The 18,284-nt window shown below is 47.3% G+C and overlaps 1 protein-coding gene across 3 annotated transcripts in view; it reads left to right on the top strand.

Moving 5' to 3' along the window:
* The window catches only part of Ttc28 (tetratricopeptide repeat domain 28), a 418,557-nt gene that overhangs the window by 299,065 nt on the left and 101,208 nt on the right, over positions 1-18,284 (top strand). For all 3 annotated transcript variants that reach the window (XM_060382619.1, XM_060382618.1, XM_060382620.1), the window contains one exon: positions 4,459-4,966. In XM_060382619.1, coding sequence (XP_060238602.1) covers positions 4,459-4,966 — 508 coding nt within the window. The remainder of the gene's footprint in view (positions 1-4,458; positions 4,967-18,284) is intronic.

Genomic DNA, 18,284 nt, shown 5'->3' with positions numbered 1-18,284 from the left:
GGCTGTGTTGTTTTGGTTTGTAAGTAAGGGTTTGCTGGGTAGCTCAGGCTAAACCGAGGCTTTAATTCTCCTGTGCTGACTTCCTAAGCGCTGAACTACGGGGCTGTGACCTGAGACTGTGGAGCCCCAGCTGGAAGAAGCTGGGGGTGGGCCCGACACCACTTCCTGTTTGCTCTCTGCTTCTGGACTCCAGATTCAGTGCGCCCTCACTGTGATGGTTTACCTCAGACCCACTGTGACCCCTAAGCCAAAACAAATCTTCCCTCAGCTGTTTGTGTCAGGTACTCTTAGGCCACAGGGACAGGACAAGTGACTAAGTCCTTCCCTAAATGAAGGGTGGCTGTTTAGATATTTGCAGAGGGGTAAGTGGACACTGTGCTGCCTGCCATCAGGGTCAAGCTGCCTCTGTTGTCTTGCTCGTTGTGCCGATTCAGTGAGGATTTAGTGGTATATTTCCTGGCCAACTTTTCACACATCTCTGAAATTACTAAACCTAAGTATGTGGGAGTAAAAAGAAGCTAAAATGTACAAGCTTAAGCATCTTCTGTGTGCCAGGCTCTGACCTGGGCTGTCCGAGCTCTACAGAGTACTCCTATTTCCGTCTCACAGAGGAACGACCCTGGGTCTCGCCTGTGGTCTGTCGTGCACAGTACAGTCTTGCAGTCGGATATGTGATGTACGTGTGATTCCAGTGCCCGCCCCTGTTTCTGTGTTCGTTTGCTGGGCTCTGGGCACTTAGCTTAGGACCCAGGGTTTGTGAGCAGTGAGCTGGCAGGGAATATATCATACACGTGGATTTGGGTAGTAAAAGCGAAAATCAATATTTCTTCTACTAGCTGCAAACACAATCCCCATTTCCCCAAGTACATGCAGTTAATCAATTGGCAACGACACCAAATATTCCTTAGGTAACAGCGCAGAGTATAACCACTTTTTATGAAAAACGCAGGCAGTAAGGGGGACATGAGGAAACCGTGTACATCGTCAGAGCTGTGTTCAACGGTTGTATCATCTGTGTGGTTCTAGTTTGGGTAGTTTAAATCTTGTTTTATGTCTCAATCTCGAAACCCTTGAAGATGGGCTGAAGTGTAAAGAAGTTTCTGTCTCTAGCTGGGGCTCACAAAGCTTGTCAGGGCGACAGACGGCTGGCCCCAGTGCCCGAGCCTGCAGCTGGGAGCTGTGCTTTGGCAAGAACACCACTCATTTCTGCCTTGCAGAAAGAGAATCCGTTGTGTTCTTCTGCCCAGATAGTTTGCTAGTGATGCTTTCTGTGTGCACTTTAGTATTCAAATACAGATGTTCCCAGATGTGTCCTCTGTGGGAAGCAGCTGCTGCTTTTCTGGCACAGAAACCTCAGAGAGATCAATATACAAAGGGAGCACGGGCCTCGGTGCACACACAAGCGCCTGTGTGTGGTGAGCCTGGGATTCCCAGTCGACAGGGGGCTTCATACCCCCCTTAATAACCTGAAACCGTTTCAGATTTACCCTTATTCTCCAGGAGTAGGAACAAAGACAAGTGATTAATTTCAAACACACTTGGCTGATAAATACCATCACATGTTATTTGCCCGGGGACTGTAAAACACTAGATTTTATTTCCTGTGAAACTGATAGGAATATAGATGTTCAGTCATGATTACTGATGTTTTCAGTGGCTGCTTCTAGTGGCTGCTTGGTAATAGCCCATCCCAAGTGGCTTGGGGTCATCAGTACCCACACTTCTTGGCTGTGAGTTTGCAAAGCACTGAACCATTTTCAGCGGTATGATCAGGCATTGTCCTGTTGGATCCCAGCCCAGCCCTTCCAAGTGTACACCATTTTATAATGATGAAGACAGGATGAAGAAGTGAAATGATGCTAATGCTCAGTCCTCCACTCTTGTCCTATGCTGAGCCTGTCCCCAGCTCCAGAGGCCATGATATGTGCTCTGGTATCACATAGTCCTTCCCAGGGATGTTTGCTGGTAGGACCCCATCTTGAGGAGTCCTGCCTGATAGCTCTGTGCACTAAGGGGAGGGTGGCAGGAAGGGACTCCATTCTCCTCCTCCCTGCGAGGGAGGTGGCTGGTAGTTCTTCTCCTTGTGCCCAGATAGCTCCAGTGAGGCAGCTCCTGTGTCTTCCTGGTGTTTAGAGAAATGAAGAACCAGAAGCACAGATCTCCAAGTTGCCATAAACCAGAAGTTTCCAAGCACAGTGACACCTGGGGTATTGTGCCTGCCTGAGCCTTATAAATCTGTCTGCTACAGTGTTCAAGGGCTCATTGCCTCAAACCAAATCTACTCTGTGAAGCTAGCTAGTGAATTATTTATGGATTACACATTTGACAGGGGCTCCGGGCTACATTTGAAAACACTCGGCTCCTGGCTTGTTGCTGTGGAAGGTAGAAATGTCTGTCTGGAAATCAAGGCTCAGAGCTATTCAGTTGCTATGAGCCCAGAGGTAGGGTACCCTGTGTGTCTCGTCCTTTGCTGCCTAGCCTCCCAGAAAAGGGCTTGTGCACCCTACCATAAGGACAGTAAGCTGCAGTAGGTTGGAGTCTGAATTGTGGCCTCCATAGTGAGGTTTAGAAGACGCCCATACAGAGGAAGCAGGTAGAGAAGGGACCACATGGAGAGGAGAGAGGCTGAGGCTGGGGCCTACAGCAAATGGAGAAAGGTTGTGAGGGTGGGGTTTGAGCATTGGAAAGCCACGGATCAGTAGGCTGACGTGGCAGCCCACCCTCTGTCCCCAGAGGCTCAGAGTGGGGACCTGAGGCCAACACTGTCTTAGTGGCCTGTTGCCTTGTGAAATCATGGCTGCCTGGGCCAGGGTCCAACTGGTACAGCATCATAACATGCTTGGAATTGTATCTGCTCTCGCTACTTGGACAAAAAACATAAAAGCAATTTCATAAGTATTTATTTCCTCTCTGATTTCTAACTCTTCTTGTTGGAACACATGTGTTGGTAAAGGCAGCTTAGTATGTAGTTCACGTGTGTTGGTAAAGGCAGCTTAGTGTGTAGTTCATGTGTGTTGGTAAAGGCAGCTTAGTATGTAGTTCACGTGTGTTGGTAAAGGCAGCTTAGTGTGTAATTCACGTGTGTTGGTAAAGGCAGCTTAGTATGTAGTTCACACTGCAAACACACTCCTCAAAAGCACTGTAGAAATGGCCTCAGCCCCTTTTAGCAAGACCGCTGCTTCACAAAGCCAAGAAAATGGGGGAACATCACTCATACCTTCGCAATATTAATGAAAGCCTTCGGAAGGGCACAGGCACGTCTAATGAAGGAGGCCCCTCCTCCCCGGGGACAGCAACTGCCTCATTGTCACTCTCTAGATGAGGCCCCTGTGACCAAGCATATTTGTTCTTCTGGGGTCACATGCTCATGTTACAGAGGTGAAAGCAGCATGAAGGAAGGGGGCCACATGCCAAGTGGCTGCAGATGTGTACTGGAGACAGGGGGTGGGGAAGCAAGCTTCCAAGTTTCAGAGTAAAAGGAAGGGAAGGGAGAGCCCACCATAACTTCCAGTTTATGTCTCCGTGTGTAAGCCTGTACGCACTTGGTAGGAGGCTGGGGAGCGCACAGTGTCGTCTTTGCTGTTTCGGCTTTCTGTTTGGGGCCTGTGTGGTGTGCTGGACTAGTATAGAATCATTTTCAGGGAGACCTCTGTTTTTAATTTTTTTTTCCAATGTGCTGGAGTTTGAACTCGGGGCCTTTTGCATGCTAGGCAAGTGCTCCACTACCAAGCTACACCACCAGTGTCACTAAGGCCTTGGAGATATGATGTAGGTGACTGGTGTGCAGTGTGTGGGGTCCTGGCAGGAAGCCCCTCTCTGTCCTGAGAGCCTGCTGCTCAGAGTCTCCAGAAGGTAGAGGAAAGCCAGAGCGTCACGTGAGCAGGAGGAGTGTGGCCTGCCCCATTCTGAGGTGCTGGTTGGATCCCCACTGTTTTCCTTTGATTCTGATCCAGATCTAAGCCACAAGGGAGCAGGATAGGAGAACAGAGGGTCCTAGCTCCTAGGATTACAAGTCACGGTGGGAAGTAGCTCCTTCAGCTTTGAGAGTCAGAGCCCCACATGGGACCTCCAGCACCCCGCAATTGTCATCCCTGGTTAAGAGATTTGGGCATCCTCTGACATTCTCTTCAATCGCAGGCGCGAGTGGGTATTAACAGGGCTGTAATGACAGTGACTGTTAGGAATTCAGATGAAAACTGCATGAAACAGCACCCATTTCTGTAAGGTCAACTTCAGCAGCCACTGCTTACAAGTCCTTTGTCTTTTGTTAGCAGCCTGCTGTGGGATGTGTTTCCTGTCAGTTCCATGTGGATTGTGGCTTCCTGATTCAAACACCATTGGGAGATGGATTGATAATTCCAGACAAATGCTGAGGTTTTATCTGCTTTAATCTGCTTTAACAACTCAAAGCCATTTTCAGTTGTGTTTTCATTTTCCTGCCTTGTCCTTCCTCTCCAGGCAGCTTCCTCAGCTCTGAGCAGTCTGGGCCATGTGTACACAGCCATCGGAGACTACCCCAATGCTCTGGCCAGTCACAAGCAGTGCGTTCTTCTTGCCAAGCAGTCCAAAGATGAACTTTCTGAGGCTAGAGAACTCGGCAACATGGGAGCTGTGTACATTGCCATGGGTGACTTTGAGAATGCCGTGCAGTGCCACGAACAGCACCTGCGAATAGCCAAGGACCTGGGTAGCAAACGGGAGGAAGCCCGTGCCTACAGCAACCTGGGCAGTGCCTACCACTACCGCAGGAACTTTGACAAGGCCATGTCCTACCACAACTGTGTGCTGGAGCTGGCACAGGAGCTGATGGAGAAGTCCATTGAGATGCGGGCCTATGCTGGCTTGGGCCATGCTGCCAGGTGCATGCAGGACTTGGAGAGGGCAAAACAGTACCATGAGCAGCAGCTGAGTATTGCTGAGGACCTCAAGGACCGGGCTGCGGAGGGCCGTGCATCTTCCAATCTGGGTAAGGACCTGCCTTTGTGACTCTGGGCCAGGGCCTAGGCTGGAATGGCTGGAGCAGCCATTCTTTTTTGGGAGCTTGTGTGTTTTTTGTTCAAAATAATTCATTTTTTTATCTTTTCTTCATCTATATTCTCTGAACCTGCCTATTGTAAATCTCATTGTCTCTTCTGTGCCCTGAGAAGCAAAACCTTGCAGTGCTAGGAAACAAAACACCCCACATTTCAGCCCATCCAGAGAAAAGATCAGGTACCTCTCTACTGGAGAGGAACCTGGAGATGATAGGAGGCTGTGTGTGATTTAAGGGCCTGAGGAAAATAGGACAGGGATGGCTTTACTTGGTGAATTAACTCAGTGTATCTTTCCCCTCAAGATCATGTGTATTCAAAAATAATACTGATAGTTTTAGTATAAATGCAAAATCATTTTGTGAAATATCTAAAAGGAAGACATATTTACAGTTGCTTTGGTATTTGGCTACAGTCAAGACATTTTAATGTGAGCACTGGTAAGAGGCCCATGAGTAACTGGAAACTGGGTACTTCTGTGAAGTCTCTGATGGAAGATACAGATGTGTTTGGAAGTGGAGGTTGAGTTCGTTGCTGAGCCAGAGCCTTCTGGCCATTTGTGAGCTCTTGAGGACTAGATGGGAAGAGGATACAGTGACTCCCTGGTCTCTGCCTCGGCTGGCTTCAGATGCCGCTGACAGTGACTGTAACAGGTTCTTTTCTTAAGTGAACTTCCAAACAAATGTCTCCATGTCCACTGATGCCACATGAGCACGTCCCTTCCCTTCCACCCACCTCCGCTGTGTTTAACTATATTCTGTGTTAAAGCCCATGCTGGGACCATATGTAGTAAGGGCCTGCAGGTCCTTGGGTGGCACTGAGGATGGCCTGGAGACCAGAGAGTCTAGGCTCACAGGCCTCTACAAGCACTCGACAAGAGGGCATGATGCTGTCACCTACTGAATTCACACTTGAGAACTGAACCATTGAGTCACACGCCTGTATTTTAGTTGGGGTTGCATTCATAGTTCTCCCTGGCTGCGTGTGGCCTGTGGACACCAAGTTCATTATGTCTAGGCAAGTCTGACAAGAACAAAAGTAGTAAGTTCCTGGCTGTATGTGTTTATTATATCAATTATTAGTATTTACTGAGTCCTTACTATGTAATTAAACCTGTGGAACTTATTTAAGGGATGTTGACATTCCAAAAAGCTTTGTGCCTTTGAAGAAAACAACATGCACATAGAACAACAGGCATTTACCTACTTGATTTTTTAAAGCTCTGTCTCTTTTCATATTTTACAGTAGTTGCATACAGATTATATCATGAGTTCGTAAATGTCTGTAGTCCCTAAAAGACCATGTAATTCCTAGAAGGGAGAGCATGAGGTTGGGATAGATTAGGAAACCTATCACAAACTTTACAGCAGGCAGACCACCCCCAGAGTTGAAATTTGCCCAAGAATGGACTGGCCTCCATGGTGAAGAGCATATGAAAGAAGGGATGAGTTGCAGCAGGTTGGCAGGTCTGAGCGCTTAGCATTGGCCTTCAGGCCAGGCCAGAGGACAGTGACAGAAGAGCATAAAGAGTGGTCATGGGAGTGGTTGAGAGCAGAAGCCTAGAAGTTATGAAATGAGGGAGTAAGGAGAGACATGTGGTGGGTGAGAGGCCCTAGATTCTTAGTGGAGAAAGCTGTGTGTCTTGACTATGTTGATTTTTCTTTTCATATTGTATCAGCTTTGATAAGCTCTGTTTTCCAAAAACTGATCATCTGAGTTGTTCAGTCTGGGCTCTGAAGTTGCCGAAGACATCTTTGCTATTCTCCTAACACTCGAAGGCTCTGTGGGAATGCGTTTTTCTCATTGTTGAATAGGGGGTACATGCTGTACCCCTTCCTCCTACATAGATGGTTTTCTAGATCACTCTGCTTATAAATTTATCACTTTTCTGGATTGGTTTTAAAAGACCCACACTTTGCTCTTGTTAGTTCTTTGCCTGTGTGTGTTTTCTATTCCATTTGTTTGTGCTTGTGTCTTGTGTAATTCCCCTCTCCTCTGAGTTACTGTTTTAGCTACCCAAGGTCAAAGTGTAGATCACTGACTATGCCCCCTTCTTATCGATGCAGTCAGATAAAGGTCTTACATTTTCTTTAAACAGTACTTTGCCCACCACATAATTTCTGTATTATTTTTTCACTTTGGTTGAACTTAAATAACTTAGAAGATTATTTATTATCTTTTCTTTGGTCCATTTGTTTATTTTTAAACTATGAGGTAGAGTTTAGTGGCTGAATGTTTGACTAGTATACATGATGCACACAGTCCAACTCCTAGCATATGCAGGAAAAAAAATCAATAACTGATATACTAGGCTGGAGAGATGGCTCAGTGGGTAAGCATTTGCTGAGCAAGCAAGAGGACTTGAGTGTAGGAGTGTTATGTAAGCCTGTAACCCCAAATCTATGAGGGAGGTTGTGCAAAGGCTGATAGATCCTACTCTTGAATGATTGAACATGGGAGTGTAAAGTGCTTGACAGATACCTGAGTTGGCCTCACCAATGGGCAATAAGAGATGACAGGAGACTTTGTGTATTCTTGTGTGTATATGATGTGCAGGCATGTGTGTGGTTTGCCTGTGTGCACAGAGACCAGAAGTTGGCACTGGGTGTCTTCCATCGAGGCAGGGTCTCTCACTGGCCCCAGAACTCAGATCTGATTTGTCTCCTCTAGTTAGACTGCTTGTCCCAGGGCTCCCCTGTCTCTGCCTCCCGAGCACTAGGATTCTAGGCAGGCTGCCACGAGTACCCAGAGTTTTCATGGGTACTGGGGATCCAAACTCAAGGCCTTATACTTGTGCCATAACATTTTGCCCACTGAACTGCCTACCCAGCCCCAACTTAGGGAATTTTAATATATAGTTTGACAGAATTTTTCAAACCTATGGAGAGAGAGAGAGAGAGAGACCATCAGAAACAGGAAGAGTTTTTATCTAAGTCTCTTTGGACAAAACAGGGTAAATAGGCCAAGAAAAATATTTGAAAAAAGAAAGCATAAAAATTGCTAACATTCGATGAATGTTAGAAAAATACATACATCCATACACACACACAGAGGATAGATGATAGATAGGTAGATGGGTAGGTAGGTAGGATAGGTAGATGGATAGATAAGCTGGTCGGTGCAGATTCAAAAACTGAAAGAAAGAAAATTCAAAAGTAAGCCATATCCGGGTATATTATAATTTAACTGCTTCAACTGGTGTTATAGGAAATCTCAGAAGCAGTCAAGGAAAATAAAAAGATACATCTACTGAGTCATTATCAGAAACAAAGGGGGTCAAAAACCACTGGGGTGACATTTGGTGGGGGACTGAAACAAGTGTTAGCTGTCCTGGAACTCTCTGTGTAGACCAGGCTGGCCTCAAACTCATAGAGATCCTCCTGCCTCTGTCTCTGTCTCGCAAGTTCTGGGAACAAAGGTGTGATTAAAAAAAAAAATCAAAATCCCTATCAAACCTAGAATGCTGTATCCAGCAAAACTATCCCTCAAAATGAAGGTAAGCCTTGTCTGTGCACCAAGGAGGTCAGGGCTCACCCAGAGGAAGTCCTTGTCTCAAACTAAGTCAAACAAACAAACAAACTGAAAACAAAAAGTAAGAGACACAAACTAAAAGGAATGAAGGCAAATGCAGTGTACTTCGGGTGAACTACAGCGAAGAGCTCATCACTGGCGGAGAACCGTAAGAAATGTTGAATGAAGTCTTTTGGACAGACAGAAAATGATAGATACCATATGGAGGCTCAGGTATTTAGAAGAGAAAGAAAGTACCAGAAATGGTAAATATGTGGCTAAACAAAACATTGTTTTCCTCTTAAGTAATTTAAATGGCTATTTAAAACAAAAATATAATATTTAAATATTGTATTTAAAAATAATTCTGGTTTAGTTATACGTGTGGCAGCTGCAGCGTTGGATACAGCAGGTGGGATCAGATGCATTTGCAAGTCTGCCAGGTTCTCAGATCTCACAGGAAACATTCTGGTATTAGCCCAAAGTAGACTCCAAACTGTGAAGAACACTTGACATCTTCAGAGCAACTTCCAAGAACAACAGTGCAAAAGGGCCAGCTACCAAGCAAGCAGAAGAGCACAAGCAAGGAAGCGAGGTATAAAGGAGACAGAATCATCGCTAGGCTGGTGACCCAGACTCCAGCAACTGAACGATTACATTAACTATTAAAAGATCAAAATGTAATAACTAAACAGTGTATAGGAAACTCTTCAAATTTAGAACCTTTCTGTGTCTGGTGCACACATTCCTGTGTGTGCGTGCCCGTGTGTGACACTTGCCTGATTGTGCTGATGTGGAATCAGGGAGAACACTGGTATCTTGCTCTGTCGCTCTCTGCCTTGTTCCCTTAAGACAGGGTCTCTTGCTGAATCTAGAGCCTGCCATTCCGTGCCTGGCTGGTGATGGCCATATTCCTAAAGGCAGTTATGGTGAAGGGTGCCTATGAGGCTCTGCTCACGGTGCAGGGTCAGCTGAGCTCCCAGCATGGAACTGTCAGTTTCTCCCACTGGGTCTGTGGGCAGCACTCGCTCCCCTGAACAGGGTCAGAGGGCAGTAGCTCTCAGAGTGACCAGCCAGAGAGGCTCAATACCTGTGGTATCCACTTGCCACTGGACCTTGCTCAGGTAGATGCAGCTGGCCATGTGCATGGGGGACCTTCGTTTCTACCATGTGACCCGAAGTCCCTAAGAGTAACCACAGTGGCAGCAGAGCCATGATGCTTCCATGGGCAAGCATTCCAACTGTGCCCAGGAACCTAGCTAGACCCACTCTTGGGTGAGCCTTGATTGCTTCCTGCAGAAGTGAACTTTACACACATACTGTGTGTTTTTAGCTTTAGAATTTTCATTAGGTTCTTTTCATTAACATTCCAGTTTTTAGCACTAAGATTTTTGTGTTCACTTGTGGTGTGTATTTTTCCTTTTTCAGAGCAGAGTCTAGGTATAGTGTATGGTTTTAAAACCTTGACAGCTAAATCCACCAACTCATCCTGGGGTTAGACCCTATTGATTGCTTTCTTTTCCGGTTTGGTAGACACCCTCATACTGTGAGGTTTACGGTGTATAATTCACTGGTTTTAGTGTAGTCGTGGCTGTTTGTTGATTGCCTGTCATTTTTAGTATCACCGCCCTCTCTGTGTGCAGTAGCGTGGGGTATATCACACTGTGAGAGAGATTTGCAGAGAAACTGCCCCTGACACATCTGTCTTGATGACATCCATGTGCTGCTGTCACTTTCCCAGGCTGAATCCCACCTCTTCCTGTTGGTGGGTAGCAGGGCAAACCTTTCTTTGCAGTTTTTAACTCAGAGGCTATCTCAGTTAGGGATTCTGCTGCTGTAATAAACTCGAAGACCACATGTGACTTGGGAAGGAAAGGGTTTAGTCCTCTCTCACAGCCTGTGCCCATCATCCAGGGAAGTGAGGACAGGAGCCCAGAGGCAGGAAGTGAAGCTGAGGTCTTGGAGGAACATTGCTCACTGGCTTGCTCCTGTTCACCAGCACTGATCAGCAGTTTCTGGTACATCCTCCATAGTCTCCCACCCCTGAGCGAGTCACCCGCAGCAGCTTGCGCTCAGACGAAGAGCCACTGCCTCACTGTTGGAAGCCCCCACTCATTTTTAACCTTGGCAATTTGGCCTTTGCCCTCTCCACTCCCTGGGAACCAACAGTGGTCTCCTCAGCTGAGAGTTCTTCTGAGGTTCCAGATTTGCTCACACCGCAGTCACTGAAGTCCCTCACCCTGCTCAGTGCCGGATGCTATCCCTTCTTCCTCGCTGTTCTTTGTGCAGATTGGTGATTTTTTTAAAAAAGTAACAACAGTGGTGTAATACTTCTGTAAAACCGGTTCTCACAAAACTTGAATGAAATAGGAAAAGTATGCCTGTCCCCTCACGTTACCTATCTGCCCCACACCCCAGAGTCAGCTACTGCTGGTGATTTGGTAGAACCTTCCAGAGCATCACCACATGCACACATACACACATCTGTGGATGGAGGCTCGGCAGCTGAAGCCTGTTCCACGTGTGGAGTGACGCCCGCACACTTCCCCCATGCCCGATCCTTTCCCTCGCCTCCTCCTTCCAGTCTCTCCATTCTCCGTGTCCTGGTAGCCCCCTTCCCTCCAGGTAGGAGTTTTGGTGTTGCTGTTTCTGATTTTTGTTTCTGTTTATCATCCCTAACCTTTGACTCCTGATTTCTCCATGTTGCTTCCAACTCTCCTCTCTTACCTGCCTGCTTTTTCCCATGTCCTGGTGCCTGGTGCATCTCATCTCACACCAATATCCAATATTACTGAATCCAAACATATGAAATCTGGCTTTCCAACCATGGCCATTCGGGCTTTGCTGAACTGTTGAAGACAGCTCACCTTGTAGCCACGTATATCAGTACCGGAGGCTGATGTCACTCAGTGTTCCAAACTCAGTGTGTAAACAGTGCTGATGTGTTCTCTTATAGCTCTTTGTTGGTGCTAAGAACCAACAAACTCAATTTCCTTGGCCCCTAAAGGCAAGTCCATCTGTGGTGGCCTGGAAAATCTGTCTCTTTGCCTTCCCCTCCTTCTACTGACCACCTTCCTGTCTGTCTACAGTGCACTAGCCCTCACGACATTGCTTCTGACACCATGTCCTCCCTCCTGCCCCAGGCCACCAGCTAGCTTCTGTCAGGCCCGCCTACCTGCCCCCCCCCCAGGGAAGGTGACCTTCACAGTTTCTGGGGGAGGACTGTGGGGGACACGGTTGAGCCTACCACACTGTCCTGAATTTAGCACACTAATACCATTTTCTTTCCCTTTCCTCTGCCAGTCTGAGCTGCCAAATAAGCATTCTCCTGACGGTTCTTCGCCCCTTCCTAGTTGCCCAGTGTGTCGCAAGAGCTCGCCAGCCAAGCTCTTCTTCCATGCCCGTCACCTGTGGCCCCTCCACCCCCTGCAGCACTACTAGTCCCCTCTTCTTAAAGTTCCGCGTGTTGGCTGCAGTGTCCTATGTCCACACGAGAGCCGTCCTGATAGAGACACACGCAGCCCTCCAGCTTCACTCCTGCCACTTCTCCTGAGCACTCTGTACCTGCAGTACCTTTCTGGCCTCCCCATTTTCCACCTTGGCCATGGTTCTCTGAGCTTATGCTCTTCCTACAGCTGTCTCCCTCTCCTCGTCTGGGGTTCACCCATCACTTCACTATTACCTCAAGTTCCATCCACTACTTATGTAGCCCCTCTTTATAGCCAGATGTTTCCTTTGTGTAAGCCCTAACGGTATTTAAGCACTTGTCTCTTGCTCTGCTCTAGTTACCGTTATGTGTGTACCCACATGTCACCTCTGAGGCGTTAGAGTCTGTGGGCTGTAGGAGCTGCCTTGCACGTTGTTGTCTGTGTCAGTACGTGTGACCCTTACACAGAGTGGGCTCTTGGTGCATTTGGCTAAGAACAAGCAAGTAAGACTTCAAACACAGAGCTGTGTGCCACTGTGAGCAGGAGTGTTAATAGACATCGCTATTATAGACAAAGAAACCGGAGGAGGGGAAGGGGTTAGGCAAAGCTCGTGTGAGTTCAATTTTCTGCATTCCCAGGATCATTGGTGAAGAGAACAACAAACAAGTGTCGAGGTGACAGCTAGAGGACTGAAAGAAAAGGCAGCCAGTGAGACTGAGTCAGGACCAGTGCGGGGAGGGAGGGGCTGGATCTCAGAGAAAAGAGAGCTTCAGGATGGGGTGGGTACAGTGTTTTTATCAAAGAAGCCAAGGAAGGAGAGCTTGGCTCACTGAGATCTTCCATAGAAGACACTTCCTGTATCTGGGGAGAATGTGGAGGTAAAGGACAGCCTGGATGCTGTCTGGGTACCCTCTTTCTGTGGATTAGAGCTGATGGAAATGGCTGCCTCTTCAGGCCCTAAGCCCAAAACAGCTTTCTTACAGGACAATGTTTCTGTCTCCTCAGGGGGTTTGGCGGTTCTAATTTAGGCACTTTGAAATCTGGTGTGCTGTGGAATAGGTTGCTAGAGTGATGTCCCAATTAATGCTCTCTAGCTCCAGTTGTCACAAATCTTCTCATTGACTGGGAAACCAGGCAGAATGGCCTCTCATCTCACTTACTTTGGGAGAGAGTATAATTAGGAAAGTGAGAAGAGAGACAATGAGTGTATTTCTCCTCCATCTCCAGCCCAGCCCCAGCCCCACCCTCACATCCATCTCTCTCCACCTCTGTCATGGAGGTGACACGTGATTTGCTTTGCCCCGTCACAGATGCAAAGTCAGACCATTTTGGAAGCCACTGACCACACATGTCCGTCTCAGCCTAGTTGTCAGTAGCGTTGGGTCTGAAGTGAGGGATGAGAAGTGTGTTCCAACAAGGCTGGAGATCTGTCAGCCATCGGTTATCTGTCTGGAAAAGAACTCTCCTCTCTTACTGAAAGACATCTTTTGTCTAGGAAGCAGTGCCACAAGAGTTGCTAAGTATCAGATCCAGGGCAGTCCCTGCCCTCTGACAGTGAGTAAAAGCATTGTGGCTCCTCCAGAAGGGGCTCTTGCTTTTATTCAGGTGCGTGTGCTGCTCCAGGGCACAGGCTCATACTCATTTTCATAGCCAGTCCTTCCTACAAACAGGGCACTGAGGATGTAAACGGGGGGAAATTTAAATGCTTTTTAATTCCTTGATTCTCAGAGACTTGTAGCATAAAGTACTTACATGGTCTCAAAAGAAAATGTCCCCACCCCGGTGTTTATAATCTTCTCTGGAAGCCATGTTAGCATGTGTGGGAGTGTGCATTGTTCCTTATCAACAGCAAGTTATGGTGGCCAAAATCTGTGTCTGTCTGCTGTGCTAATTCTGGAGTCTAAGAAAAGTTACCTAAAGAACATTTCTAAAGATCACATTTCAAAAATAAGTTCTGGCACTCTGGACCAGAAAATTCTGAATTCCCACGGTGACTTGGAACACCATCATGTATTATCTGCACGCCACATGCTTGTACTGCACACCTTAGCTATGTGCTGTCCGTGCACACTACACCGTAGCTGTCTGCGGCTTCTGAGTAGATCTGGGATAAACAAGCACTGTGAACGTGTGCAGGTCGGTATTCTGAGGGACCTTAAGTTATTTTGTAGGAAAATGTTGCCGATCACCATGCTCTTTCATTCTTTTTATATTTCGATTTGTATGTTGGATTCTCTTCACGAGGAAGGCTTTAGAGGTGTGTTTACACAGCAATGAATCTAGCCCTGTTGAGCGCTTTTCTCTGGAAACCCTCAGAATGACACATAGGGCCATATTCAAAGCCACTTCTCTACTGTGACAGCCTGTGAGACCTCACAGGAAGTTCTTGGCAGCATGGACCCGTGCTTATGTCTTACAGCACTTTTTGTCACACCAATATCCATGTGAGGTAAGCTTACAAGTATCCCAGAAGTAAGGGGCTTTGCAACTCGGCCAAGGTCACAGGGATGGAGTCAGAAGACTCTAGGCCTCATCTGCCAGACTTTCCATCCCAACAGAAGCCTTGCTGGTTACAAGCTGCAGTGACAGGGCACCTGCTACGCCCACCTGTCTAAAGATGAGTGATGTAGGTTATAGACCAGCCTGGAGCAATGGCTCTACTCTGCCCAGGTCCAAGGCAGCAAGCCTTTCCAAAGGTCCAAAGCCATTGCAGACGTTTCCTGCCCTAGGGAAGGGGCTCAGGATGCCTTTCAGAGGAGCCATCAGTCCTCATCACAGAGCTGTGTGATCAGACAGAAGGTGCCAGCCAGAACTGGGCTTCAGAGGCAGGGCGTGCAGACAGCTCTGCGCTGTGGTGTAGCCAGCACCCTCCTCTGTGTGGAACCAGTTATGTGAGAAGAGAGAGAGGAGTGTGCAGGTTGTGGGAGGTTCTCACCAAAAGACAGAAAAAATGTTTATATAAAAGAATTACATAGTTTTTTCTAGTTATGTAGGAGAAGGAACAAGACTCTCCTCCTGCTAAAAGGAGAAGTGAGAAACAGAGATCTCCAAAGCAGAGTTTTCTGATGGCGAACCAGAGGGCTTACAGAGAATGATTCAATTCCAAAACACACTCCGGACTTCACCCCGCACCTATCGGTGCCTGATAAAAATTAATAATATTCACTGGAGCCTTCGCCTCAAGATTAGTCCCCCTGCTTGTCCAGACATTGCTGCTTGAAAGGTACGGTGCTTCGCTGGCAGATATGGCATCTGTAACGCCAGCAGAGATGCTTGGGGCAGTGTGTGTCCTGGTCAGAGTGCTCTAGAGCTGCAGGACACTGCACAACCGATGCTGGAATAATGAATAGGTGCCTCCTGCCAGGGCCCAGAGCTGTGTCTCCAGCAGGCAGAGCCCAGCCGTAAATTAGCTTAGGTTTCAGCCTGGCAGTTGGCACTTGGTTCATTTGTAGATGCTAATTGTAATCTGATGTTATCAGCAGCAGGTAATTGAAATGGGCTTGATGAATTACTTAATTTCTTTTAATAGCTGAGTCTTCAAGAACTGAATAAAGAAGATAAGGTGATCGGGAGGAAAACACAACAGCTCTATCTTTCTAATTAGTGCTTGGGGGTTTTCCTCTTCTTTACACAAATGATTATGAGCACGTGAGGCTGAAAAAGTCTCTGAGTCAGAAGCCCCCTTGGGAGCATTTCCCATTAGGCAGCCCTGTCCTGAGCATGGAAAACTCTTCAGCTGGGACTTCAAAACGGATCCCCAGAGGGACTACAGAGGACTCTGAGTTCTCAGCTCAGGTTTGTTTCTTAGGCCCAGGTGAGCGGGCCTGCCCTGTGGGTACTCACCCGTCCTTCAGACCCTCCTATGTGGCCCTTTCCTGAGCACCTGCTGCCTAGACGCACACTGTGAGCTGGAGTTCCACAGTTGTGACAGCTCAGGATCCTGCTGCCCTAACCTGGCACCTGTACCTCCCACACCTGGCAGTGTCTTAGTGCCTGCAGCAATACCCATATAGCGGCCCTGGCTTGGCCAGCAATGGCAAAGACAGATGTGACCGTGGGACCTGCCATCTGTTCTGGGCTTTGCCTGATAGACCCAAGCCACATGACTGCTCAGAGCTCAGGAGGGGAGAGTGGAGGGCTTCCTTCCAGAATCTTGTGGCTCTGTTTTTGAACCTCAGGTTCATTACTCAAGACCTAACGGTTTGGGGTAAACTTTGGAAGACTTTGCTTCTGACTAGGTTCTTTCTTTTTTCTTTCTGAGAAAATTGAAATAACAGCAAGAGAATATAAAACATCAAGACTGTGTCTTTTCCATAGATGTTTGGAGACCATGAAGTGAGTTATTGTGGTTGGACTACCTCTGAGGGTCTCCTGATGTAGCACTGTGAAGACAGCTATGGCTAGAGTAGAGATTCCAGGGTCTCGATTGGTATGGTTGTGCCAATGCCCTTTGTATAAATACACACCAAGGCCCCCTAACCATGTTTTGTTTCTTTTTAAGCGTCGTTTTCCATGTCTATCTGTTGGGGGGGGCAGGGCTCACATGTGGAGGTCAGAGGACAGCTTGTGGAAGTCTCTTCTTTCCTTCCCCTGTACGGGTTGCAGGGATTGAGCGATCCCAGTCATCAGGCTTGGGACTTGCCGGCTCAGCTCATCCCAACTGTCCTGACGCTGTAAAGCTTGTTTCACTGTATGTGTAAGATCTTACCTTTCTGACTGTGCCTATTACATTTCTCTTTTGTTTTCTTCAATTAACCTTTTGATTTTTAAATAACAGTTATATATATATATATATATATATATATATATATATGAGGTACAGTGTAATATTTGAGCTGTGCATATGTTGTACAAAGATTACTAGCATCTCCCCTACTTTTGTAATAAGAAACAGTCACAATCTAGTGTCTTGTAGTTTTGACACATACAGCACGAAGTTATTAACTATGGTTACCATGTACCTAAAGAAATTTGCTATGCTTTGGCCAGCATCTCCTCCTTACCCACCTCTGGCCTCTGACTCACCATTCTCCCCTCAGTTTCTGTGAGTCCAAATTCGTGAGCTTCTACATATAAGTGAGGTATGGAGTTTTTGTCTTCTGTGCCCTGGTAATTGTACTGACTACAGTGTCCTGTAGGGTCATCTATGTTGTCTCAAATGACAGGACCTCTTCTTCCTGTGAGGCTTTATAGTATCTGCACCAACTGTCTTTATCCATCCATCGATGGACACAGTGCTTGCGTATGTTGGCTGTCACACATAATGCTGAAGTACATAAGAGTGCAAAAATCTCTGACACACTGATCCCATATGTGTTTGCAGGTTTTCTTTCCATACACTAACTTCCCAAACCCAGGTCTAAGTTACCTATCAGCCCCTTTCTCCTCCACACCTCTCTCTATCCTGTCCTGAGGGTGGTATCAGATTTCCTAGAGATGACAGAAGCTTTCCGGGATGCCCACCTCCTTCCCTTCCAGCCCAGATCCAGCAGCTCGGAAGTCCCAGGACCTACCCTCCCAAAGCCAGTGTGAATGTGTGCTCATGCCGCAGTGCAGTGCTGCCTGCCTGGGTCACTCAAGAGCTTCTCCTCACTACTCGCTCTGCTTTTCCTTCAGCTCACGTGCCACATGGTTTCCATGGCAACTCTGTAGAACCTCCCAGCTGCTCAATCTCATGATATCGTATCTATGCTCAGAACCCTGTTGTGGGTCCCCGCTGCCCTCAGGAGGACCCTGTCCAAGTCCTCTACCTGGCGTTTTCATTTCTTTAGGTGCCCTTGGCATCTAAATTCAGCTAGCATTTCCCAGAGTGCCCTTTAACCTTCATAGAGATGAGCCCTGACCCTTCCTCTAAGGTGCCAGCCTCAGTTGCTTCACTGACTTAATTTCTTGCCACTCATCCACACCCAACTCACTGTTCCCAAGCCTCTGGTGTTCCTCATGCCACGTCTTCCTCCCCAGATACCATTCTTTCTTGTGGAGCTCAAAGCCTTCCTTACTATTTTGTTTATTCCCCTGGAGACAGAAGAACTGGTCTAGAAGTCTTAGAGTTCATTTCCACTTCCCGGAGGTTGTGCACATGGTACTCACTTCATGCGTTCTGAGGCTGGGAGTGTGTATCTTAAGCTTGTTGGTATCCTTTTCCAATAGTGCTACTGCTTGGTCCCACATGATTGTTTGCCTGCTGTCACCACCAGAGAATAGCACAGGTGATGTAAATTACAAACCACGCAGGTTTATTTGGCTCATTGTTATGGAAGCTGGGAAGTCTAAAACCAAGGGGCCAAGTCTGATGGGGGCCTTCTTAGCTGTGTCT

This window comes from Meriones unguiculatus, chromosome 4 (genome assembly GCF_030254825.1).
Source record: "Meriones unguiculatus strain TT.TT164.6M chromosome 4, Bangor_MerUng_6.1, whole genome shotgun sequence".
Taxonomy (NCBI): domain Eukaryota; kingdom Metazoa; phylum Chordata; class Mammalia; order Rodentia; family Muridae; genus Meriones; species Meriones unguiculatus.
Note: the sequence above shows the minus strand (reverse complement) of the source record. Positions and strands in the feature narration are given on the sequence as shown.